Here is a 10786-nt window from a genome sequence, read left to right on the forward strand (position 1 = left end):
AAGATTCCAACTCATGACTTATTCTTGCTCTTAACCACTGTACCATCAGTCTAGACAGGGAAACTGAAGCCCAGAGAGGAAAAGGGATTTTCCTAGATTCACCACCAGCTCACTCTAGAAGCCTATCCTGGGGTGCTATACACTGGCATGTGTCCTGCCTCTGGGGGATAAGGTGGGTGATGACAGATACTGATCTCTCACTCCACGTTCCAGGGTCATCAACAAGCCAACCTTGCTTGATCTCTCTGTCCCCAAGTACTTCTCCCAGTCTTACCCCCTCACTCTCTCCCCGTCCAGCTTATGGCAGCCTTCTGAACACTCAGTGCCCTTTCTGGTGCCAACCTTATTGAGAAACAAACTCCCCAAATTTCTACCTCCCTCCTTGTCAAGGAACAAGGGGGAAGAGGAGGAGCCCAGGCATGCAGCCAGCCCAGGTGCAGGTTGGCGATGGGGATTAGGGGAATCGATACCTGCCAAGCCCATGCTAATCCTCCTTCCCTCTCCAAAACCAACAAACAACCTTCCTCTCTCTGCTTTGTTCTCTTCCCTTTGTTCCCTCCCAACAGGACTCAGAGATCAGTGGCCTAGAATGCTTTCAGCAAGATGCCAGCCCTGGGAGTGCCAACCTCACCCACCTGCACTCGTCCAAGGTGAGAGGCGGCATCTGAGCACTGTAATCCAATTATCAGAGCCTGCCCAGTGCCCAGCCAGGACCCCTCTCAGGTCCATGTAGGACCAGTGTCAGCACCCACCTGACGCACATGTCAGAGCCGGCTGGGACCAACCTCAAAGCCTATATGGTGCCTTTTGTCCTCCTGAAGCCTCAATGGTCCACCTGGGCCTACTCTCAGAGCCCTGTTGGTACCAGAAGTGGCTCTATTAATGCTCTCCATGTAACAAGCTCAATGCCAACTTGTTTTCAATCCTAGTGTCTACAAGGGGGCAAACTCAATGCCAACATGACACCACTCCTTCCCGAGGCCAACCTGATGCCAACAGGAGAACCTGCCACTGTAATCTCTGTGTCCAATGTTGATACCATTCTCAACTCCCACCTGTTGCTAGACTTGGTCTCCACTTGGCACCAGGGTGGTGTAGGCCAGTCAATGAAGAAGGGAAGAAGGTTCAAATCCCAGCTCCCTCACACAGGTATGTGTGACTTCAAGCAAGTGGCTTTATGGAGTCTTGGTCTTCTGAACTACAAAATTAGGATGATAATGACCCAGTCCCATTGTTACAATGATTAAATAAAATCATGCATAGATGGACTTAATCTTCACAATTAGTGTTCACCAAAGTGTAACCATCCTTATTATTAAGGAAGAATGTCAAAGAGGGAAGGAGAGCAGGGGCACTTCTTTTTTCTCTACTCCCACCTTCAGCATCCTAGGGCCCATCTCTGTTCCTGAAACTGGAGTTTACCCAAATCACTCCTGCTATAGTTCCCTCTGCCTGCTAATAGCAACCCTGAAAAACCAGGAATCACTCCTAAGTGGAACATCACACACCCTCAAATGTGACCTTTTCTTCCCAAATACTCCCTTTCCACTGATGGGAAAACCCAATCCCAGGAAGTGGGAATAAGAGCGCAAAGCAGGAGAGACAGGAGTCATACGTGGGCCCCCTGCCCAGTCTCTGTTTTCTGTCCTCAGTACACATATATAAAATGGGAAACATCAATAAGAATAATAATAACAATAATAACAGAAATGATACCGTCAACTTAGTGAGCTTCCCTAAGGATATGGGTAGAGAACCAGTGGAGCTCTCTGTAAGTTATAACCCTGAGACAGTTGGGAGTTTTTGGTACCACATTGGTGGTTGTCATCACTATTTCCCAAGTCCTGCCCAATCCCTCTGCCAACTGAGATCATACTTCTCTCCTGTTCTGTGGGAATTTCCACTGAAATGTGGCTCTGGACTTCTATCTCTTTTCCCAACCAGAGACGGGAAGTTCTATGACACTATCCGGACCTTGCTTTGAGGTTCTGATGAGGATTCTGGGCATCAAGAGGTAGCAGTGTGTGAAAAACAACAGCAGGTCAATGCCGGGGGTCAGGTGCTGACTCTTTGATCCAGCTGCACACTCTCCATATCCTTCTCCTCCCAGGAACCCCACATCTACACCCTGGGGTCTTTCCTCACCTCAAGACCCTCAAATCTATTCCCAGGAATCTCTCATCCTGAGATCTTTAAACCTACATTCTTTGATGCAGAAGACCTCCAATTCCACAGTCATGCAACCTGTCTCATTCCAGTATCGTTAAATCCAGATCCATGGCTTCCTCTCTCCTGAGACCCCAAAATCCACAACTTTGGGTCCCTTCACTCTCTGAGACCCCAAATCCAAAGAACAAGGCCTCTCCCATGCAAATATTCCAAAACATTCAGTTATGGCATTTGTCTACTGCCCCCCTCACCAAAGTCCACATCCCTGGCATGGTCCCGCTTGAGGGGCCACAAATTCAGTCTTGGGCCCCATTCCCTATTCATCAGCCCAGCAGTCTCTCTCCTTCTTCCTTGCTGGCTGTGTCCCAAGCTAGGCGGGGAGCATGGTGAGGGTGTAGAGGTGAAACGAGACAATTACATAATCAAGACCAAAATCCACCATCTCTCCAAGGGAGTATAAAGGCAAACCATCCCAGCCGTCACCATTTGGCAGTCACTCTCAGTGCCACCATGCTGGCCTCAGGGCTGCTTCTGGTGGCTTTGTTGGCCTGCCTGACTGTAACGGTCTTGATGTCTGTATGGAGGCAGAAGAAGCTCTGGGGGAAGCTGCCTCCTGGACCCACCCCGTTGCCCTTCATCGGGAACTACTTGCAGCTGAACACGGAGCAGATGTACAACTCCCTCATGAAGGTGTCATGGGGCAGGGAGATGGGTGGAATGGGGGGGGTGTGGGGGCCTTCCTAGTTTGTCTTGGGCTTTGTGGCAGGGGTTGACAAGGTTGGACCAGAGTCTTAGGAAAGGGGAGTTTTGAGGGTTCAGCATCAGAGTCCTAGCCAGGAAAGACCAGATCTTGGGATGTCCATCCCCTTGACTGTCAGAACCTGTGAGGAAATGCATCCCAGGATGTGAGGTCTGGGTACAAGGCCAGTTCGGAGTAGAGGCTGCTCCCTCTGACCACTCCCACCCTCCTCCATCAGATCAGCAAACGCTATGGGCCAGTGTTCACGGTCCACCTGGGGCCCCGGCGGATCGTGGTACTGCGTGGCTATGAAGCTGTGAAGGAGGCTCTGGTGGACCAGGCTGAGGAATTCAGTGGACGAGGAGAGCAGGCCACCTTCGACTGGCTCTTCAAAGGCTATGGTGAGTGGGACCCCTAGTGGGGGAACGTGGGCAGGCTGACTTGATGTCCTCAGTGGGGTCCCCAGCCTTCTTCTCCCACCCTGCCTCCCCCACCCACTCAGGCTGTAGCAGAGTCTTACTCTCTTTTTGCCCCAATCCCTGTTGACTTCTACCTCTCCCTGTGTCTCTAAATCGTCTTAGAGTTTCTGCGTCTCTACTCTTCCCTGCCTCTCTCTGCCCCATCTCCCTGTTCTCTCTCACCAGAGGTCTCTTCTTTCTCTGTGTCTCTTAGAAGCAGGATCTCTGCTTTGGAACCCTGGCCCCCTGTCTCCCTGTGTCTTTTTGTCATTTTATTCTTCTCAGCTTCTGTGCTTCACCATGTTTCTCTCTCCCTCTCTCTCTTCTTCCTCAAACTTAGAATCTCACATAATTTTTGCTTAAAAATCCCCATGCCTCTGTCTCCTTGTAAGAGTCTCTCATCTCTCTAGACCTTCTCTGTTTTTCTCTTCACATTTTTTCTCTCTTCTCTGGCTCAGTTTTAGAATCTTTCACTTTTTTATATCCACCTCTTAGATCTCCACCTATCTCACTTCCCTTCCTTCCCTCCTCTATATCCTCACGTGAATGTCTCTGCATCTCTCTTTCTCTGTGCATCTGTCTTATCTCTCTCCTTCTGATTCTTTTCTTCCAGCTCAGTCTCTCTTTCTGTATTTATCTGGCTCTGAGTTTCTGTCTCCCTATTTCTGTTATGTTTCTTTCTCTGTCTTGTCTCTCCTCAGAGTCTCTCCATCTTCCTCCCACTCCCTCTCACTCTGCCCACTTCCCTCTACTTCTCCGGAGCCCCTGGGGCTGGTCTGTGGCCTGCCCCTGCCCATCTCTGCCCTCTCCCCTCTCCTAAACGCTCTCTCCAGGTGTTGCGTTCAGCAATGGGGAGCGCGCCAAGCAACTCAGGCGCTTCTCCATCACCACCCTGAGGGACTTTGGCGTGGGCAAGCGTGGCATCGAGGAGCGCATCCAGGAGGAGGCGGGTTTCCTCATTGAGGCCTTCCGGAGTACTCATGGTGAGTGGGGGGGACCCTGGAGTGTGTCAGAAGGAGGAGAAAAACATCCAAATCACTAGATTGGGATGCGCGTTCTGGCCCAGGATGGGGACTAGGTTGGGGAAAATCTTCAGGGCTCCCAGTTCTGGGATCTGTTGCAGGAAGTTTGGTTCATCACTTCAGTGCCCTCCTCGAGTTCTCAGACTGGCATCAGACCGCTGAGGTGACTCTCCCTCGAATTCCTGTCTCTCCCCGACCCCACCCCACCACCCAAGGCACCTTCATCGATCCCACCTTCTTCCTGAGCCGAACAGTCTCCAATGTCATCAGTTCCATTGTCTTTGGGGACCGCTTTGACTATGAGGACAAAGAGTTCCTGTCACTGCTGCGTATGATGCTGGGAAGCTTCCAGTTCACAGCTACATCTACAGGGCAGGTAACCCATCCCAGCACAGCTCTACCATGTCCTAGCACACCCTGCCAACTTCTCCTCCACTCGGAGACAGGTGCCTAAACTCCCAATCTCCTCCAGATAGGGTCCGTCAAATCCAACCCCCCACTCTTGGACAACTGAACCAGATCCAGGACAGGTGCCCAATACCAAGTCTCCATGGACACCCGGATATCTCAACAGATGACCCCACCCCCCCCACCCCCCCAAAAGCAGAACCAGAGCCTGCAGGCAAGATTCATGCCCCCAACCCAGCTCTCTCACCTGGGCAGGTGTTCCCATCCCAACTTACCTTAATATCTAACAGGTGCCCCCTGTTAAGAGAGTCCATCTTTCCATCTGAATTTCTTAACATCTGGACAAGTGACCACCTCAGCCCACCCCCTGAATACCTGAACATCTGGTGCTACAAAAACCAGCTCATCAAAATCATTTGATATCTACACAAGTGTCCCAAATCAGTTGACTGGAATGTCTGGAAAAGTGCTCCCTACCCAGCCCACTAATATGTCTGAACATCTGGAGCAGTACCCCAACCAAGACCCCTAAACATGCAAACACCTGGATAGATTGTTCTGCAGACACCCAAATAACTACTCTCAAGCATTCTCAATCACCTTGAGAAGTGCCCCTTATTGGGCAATTTGAATATCTGAACACCTGAACAGGTATCTCCCTCTCTTTAACATCTGCGCATCAGCCCCACCTGCACATCAGCCCCACTTTACTACCCAAACACCTATACAGAAGCCTCCAATCCAGATACCTGAAATATCTGGACAGTTGTGTCCCACTGAGCTCACCTGAATGCCTAAACACCTAGACAGGTGACCCCCCCTATACCAGTCCCACCTGAGTAGGTAAACACTTAGACAGGTGTCTCCCAACCCCACCTCACCTGAATATCTCAACACCTAGATGTGTGTTCCAATCCAGCCTCACCTGAATATCTGAAACCTGAACATGTGTCCCAGTCCATCTCAGCTAAATTCTTGGACAGGGGCCCTCACACTTAACTGATGTGAAAACTTAGACATCGATTCCCATTCATCCCCATCTAAACATCTAAACACCAGGACAGGTGTCTTTAACTCAGTGCATTCATTGCCCTGAGACAGGTCCCACTTGGGTCCTGCCCACTGACAGCTGTCCTTCCCTCTCCATCTTCTCTCCCCCACACTCAGCTCTATGAGATGTTCTACTCAGTGATGAAACACCTGCCAGGGCCACAGCAGCAGGCCTTTAAGGAGCTGCAGGGGCTGGAGGACTTCATAGCCAAGAAGGTGGAGCAGAACCAACGCACCCTGGATCCCAACTCCCCGCGGGACTTCATCGACTCTTTCCTCATCCGCATGCAGGAGGTACACACCAGCAGCCAGGCGGGCAGGTCCAAAGTGAGACAGAGGGAAATCAGGCAGGGGATAGGGGAGAACAGAGGCCCATTCAAATAAGCCCCTATCACAATCCCAGTGATAATTAGCCATCACTGTTCCATCTACTGAGCACTTACCCACGGGCAAGACTTGTGCATGCAAATCATAACAGCAAGCTGTTCCATAACACTATCGTGTGCGAGGCACAGTTTTAAGGGCTTTATGGTATTCACCTACTTAGCACTATTCTCCTACTTAGCACTCAGAACAGCTCTTGAAGGAGGTTCTATTATCACCCATTTTACAACTGAGGAAACTGAGGCCCAGGGAGTATATATGGCCTGCCTGATGTCACACAGTGAGCAAGAGGTGGGCCTTAGCTCAAACCCTGGTCTCTCTGACTCTAAGGATGGTGCTTTAAGCCATCATGCTCTCTTACCTCTTGTTCTCTGCTTATCAGATGCACCTGCGTGGACAGGTGACCTGGCTTTACTATGATACAGTGGAGGGTCCCCTCCTCCATCTAGATGTGAACCTCCCTTCTGTGAAGAAAAGAGATGGGACATTATAGAGTCTGAAGTTCAAGGTGAAAGGATCAAGGGAGGGAGTCCTCCATAGTAAGCACTAAGATTTTTAGTGAAGGAATAGGATGCTGTTGCTTAAAACTCTATCTGTGTCTCAGAAAAACTGTATCTCTTAAGCTGTCTGTGATTCATTCTATCACGCCATCTCTGTCCCTCTTTCTCACTCACAGTCTCTCACTATCCCTCTCTTTCTAAATATTCCTACCATGAAAAAGTGACAACTAAACAACAATAATTAAAGGACAGATAGTCAGCTGTCAAAGAATGTGAGAAGAGCATTTTAGGCAGAACCAGCAACCTGGACAAAGGCTTGGAGACTGGAAAGGAGCCTGGCAGAACTAGGGTCCCTCTTCCCACCTTTGGTCTGGATTGAGGAGAGGTGGGTCCAAAAGAAAAACCCCAGAAAGGCCCTGAGAACATGGAGGAGTGGGCTCAGCCTGAAGCCCTCTCTCCCTGCAGGAGCAGAAGAACCCTAATACAGAGTTCTGCTTCAAGAACCTGGTACTGACCACGCTGAACCTCTTCTTTGCGGGCACAGAGACGGTCAGCACGACCCTGCGTTATGGCTTCCTGCTGCTCATGAAGCACCCAGATGTGGAGGGTAAGGCTGGAGGGGGCAGGGAAGTGGGGGTCAGAGATCCTCAAAAATCCTGTAAGCCCACTGCAATGTCCCCAACTCTCTCAGATCCCTGGACCCTCAGGCATGCCCTGCTATCCAGAGACTGGGTGATATTAAGCTGATGGGCACCATCCAAGTTTTGACAGCTGTTAAAATATTTAAAATATCTGAATTGATAAAATATCTCCTATGCTAAGCCTACCAAGTGCCACTGCCTTTCCAGACCATCCTCCAAGACCCCTACCTTGGGCCTCCCCTATGATTCTGGCACGACCAAGTGAACAGGACCCTGCACCAATAATGCATATGGCAGAAGTCTGTTTTGAATGGTCTACATCCATGCCACACATGGACGTACCATTGTTCATATTTGGACCATCATTCCTGCCTTGAGACCCCTAGATACCTAAACACATTCCCCTCCTCCCTCAGCCAAGGTCCATGGGGAGGTTGACCGGGTGATTGGCAAGAACCGTCAGCCCAAGTTTGAGGACCGAGCCAAGATGCCCTACACAGAGGCGGTGATCCACGAGATCCAAAGATTTGGAGACATGATCCCCATGGGCCTGGCCCGCAGAGTCACCAAGGACACCAAATTTCGGGACTTCATCCTCCCCAAGGTGCTGCCCTGTCCCACCTAGAGAGACCTCCAACCTGTGCCCTCTGACTCAGGACCCCATCACCCTTAGAAGCTTCCAGACCTTGTCTTACCCCCTCAATCAAAGACTTCCCCAACCACAATGTCCCTTAATCTTTCCCACTCAGAGACTCCTGAATCCCATATCTCCCCTAAACCTCTTGCCTCAAGGAATATGAACCCTCTGTCTCCAAAACATCCTGTCTCAAGAGACATGAACCTCATTTCTCTTAGACTTCCCACCTCAGGGACATGAACTCCATGTCCCCCAGCCTCCTGCCTTGAGGAGAACTGCTTGTCCTCCCAACGTTCTGCCCCAAGATACATGGAATTCATCTTTCTCAAACTTTCCTTCTCAGGGAAGAAACTTCCTGTCCCCCAAACCTTCTATCTCAGGAAACACAGACCCCACGTCACACAAACTTCTTATCTCAGTGTCATGAATGTCAAGTCCCTCAAAGTTCCTCCCTCAGAGGGCCAGAACTCCCATGTCTCCCATTTCTGTTTACCTAGGACACACAAATACTCCCTCCAACCCCCATGCACTTTCATCACACCCGTCCCCCATTTTGCCTTATCAAATCTTCCTCCCTTCTCCCCACCAGGGCACTGAAGTGTTCCCTATGCTCGGCTCTGTGCTGAGAGAACCCAAGTTCTTCTCCAATCCCCAAGATTTCAACCCTGAGCACTTCCTGGATGACAAGGGGCAGTTTAAGAAGAGTGATGCTTTTGTGCCCTTCTCCCTCGGTAAGAGACCATTATCTGCTGTCAAGCCACCACTCACACCAACAGGGGCCTCCTTCATCCCAGCTCTTCTCTCGGAGGTGTAGCATAATATCTTTCCCAGCTTGGAAGACCTTCATAGAATCTACCCTGGAGCCAACCAGCTGCAATCCCTAAAACAACCAAGGACCTGGGCCCAAGCAAAAGGAAAAGGACCCTCATACCCATTTCAGAGATGGGGAAAATCAAGGCCCAGAGTGAGTCAGAGATTTGTCCAAGGGCATTTAAATTCTTCATATTGCTAGGAAGGAGATGACAGCACAGCAGCCATATTTGAGTGTGTATCTGGGGGGAAGGGACATCTAAAGTTCCCATTGCTACAGTCTGGTATGGCTCACCTCCATCCCAAGTACAGTGGAAATGGAGGCTCAGAAACGATTAGAGACTTCTCAGAAATTTCTCAGTTCAGGATATTCCAGACCCTCCTTCCTGGGAGAGTGCAGCTGGGGGTCAGTTGTGAAGCGAGGTGGTGGTAAGAGTTGGTCTCATCTTCTCCTTCAGGAAAGCGGAACTGTTTTGGAGAAGGCTTGGCTAGAATGGAGCTCTTCCTCTTCCTCACCACCATCATGCAGAACTTTTGCTTCAAGTCTCCGCAGGCACCCCAGGACATCGACGTGTCCCCCAAACACGTGGGCTTTGCCACCATTCCACGAAACTACACCATGAGCTTCCTGCCCCGCTGAGCCAAGGCTGTGGCAGGGCAGGGCTAGTGGGAGGAGCAAATGGGGAATTGAGGGACCAGGGCAGGGCTAATGGGAGGGGTGGGGCTAAGGATAGGGGAGGGACTGGGGGGAAGATAAGGGGGCAAGGTAGATAGGAGTGGAAGAAGAAACAGAATGGGCTTTGTTCACCTTGTTAGAGATAGATCTTTCAGAGCTGGGATGAGAGGAAGCGATGCCTTACACTATATTGTGAAAAAGAAAAATAACAGCTATTATTTATTGAGCAAGTACTCTGTGTCAGCTCTATGCTAAAAGCATTACACACTCATCTCAATGCTCACAAACATATGCGATGGGGAACAGTGTTCATGCCCATCTTACAGGTGACAAAGCTGAGGCTCAGATAGGTTAAGTATCTGAGGTACCACAGAACACAGTACGTGCTCAGCAAGTACTTGAGCACAGATCTGTGCAGGGATGGCTCAACTTGACCCACAGTCCTTTGTGTAGACTCTTAAAGTGCATCCCTTCCTCAAGTGAAAAACAACTTAGTATATTACTACACAATCTGAACAGCTCTGTCCAGGGGATTTCTCCAGAGCACTGACAGACAGCTGACATGGCTTCACTACACACTTGCCCACACTCTTGCCCATTCGTGCACACTTTGGATGCCAGGGCATACTCCATGCCCCCCACCAGATAAGGCCCCTGTGTCCAATCAGAGTCAGACCTGGGGACAGAAGTCAGACCTCTTCATGAAGTGGGTGGGGGAGAGAAACACTTTCAGAGAACGCCGGGAGAACTTTAGTCATAGCACAGCCATGTACGTGTGTGTGTGTGCACATATGTGTGCATGCCAGTATGTGATTGCATGTTCCCCTGAGTGTGTGCATGAACTCATATTTCCTATGAGTTTCTGAAGGTGAGACTCTCTCTGATGGATCTGGGGTCTGCGGTAAGACCCAGATAAGAGTCTCAGAATTATCTGCCTACTCTCAAATAAGTTAGCAAGAAGTGGCATACTTCTGAACATTCATACACATCAGCCTCAGATCTTTGTGTTAGATATAGATTCAGATGTAGCCATAGATATAAATGCTACACAGACCCTGCCCCCACAAAACTTGCCACACTGGAAGGACCAGTGACTGAGATCAAGTGAAGGGAAATATGATCTTCTGAACTCTGCACATTTCATAACAGGCTATGATTCTCAAGTTTCTCAATTCCTCTTATCCGTGTTTTGCAACATGATTTCCATTAATTGGCTGCTTCTTGCTCATTGGAGGGGGATTAGGATGGATCTATAGGACCATACTCTTTATTATTGCAAACACATTAACAAT

The 10786-nt window shown here is 49.9% G+C and overlaps 1 protein-coding gene across 2 annotated transcripts; it reads left to right on the forward strand.

Annotated features, from left to right (window-relative positions):
- The first annotated feature begins 2679 nt into the window (after window positions 1-2679).
- Window positions 2680-9458, forward strand: LOC101399438 (cytochrome P450 2A13). Of its 2 annotated transcripts, XM_004441565.3 has the most exons (9): window positions 2680-2859; window positions 3147-3309; window positions 4200-4349; window positions 4604-4764; window positions 5964-6140; window positions 7196-7337; window positions 7788-7975; window positions 8598-8739; window positions 9277-9458. In XM_004441565.3, exons 1-9 carry the CDS (start codon window positions 2680-2682, stop codon window positions 9456-9458), a joined length of 1485 nt encoding a protein of 494 aa, XP_004441622.1. The 2 variants fall into 2 exon arrangements, with proteins under 2 accessions (XP_004441622.1, XP_087278421.1); XM_087422295.1 differs by lacking the exon at window positions 3147-3309 and having other exon boundaries at window positions 2680-2869.
- The last annotated feature ends 1328 nt before the right edge of the window (window positions 9459-10786 follow it).

This window comes from Ceratotherium simum, chromosome 33 (assembly GCF_057802395.1).
Source record: "Ceratotherium simum simum isolate JZ-2026a chromosome 33, ASM5780239v1, whole genome shotgun sequence".
Classification (NCBI taxonomy): Eukaryota; Metazoa; Chordata; class Mammalia; order Perissodactyla; family Rhinocerotidae; genus Ceratotherium; species Ceratotherium simum.

What these genes read in the sequence shown, in the direction of transcription:
- LOC101399438 (XM_004441565.3), top strand. Translation starts at nt 2,680, where the DNA reads ATGCTGGCCTCAGGGCTGCTTCTGGTGGCTTTGTTGGCCTGCCTGACT. An exon ending in TGTACAACTCCCTCATGAAG is followed by an intron (nt 2,860 to 3,146) that starts GTGTCATGGGGC and finishes CTCCTCCATCAG; the next exon opens with ATCAGCAAACGCTATGGGCC. An exon ending in TCCTCATCCGCATGCAGGAG is followed by an intron (nt 6,141 to 7,195) that starts GTACACACCAGC and finishes CTCTCCCTGCAG; the next exon opens with GAGCAGAAGAACCCTAATAC.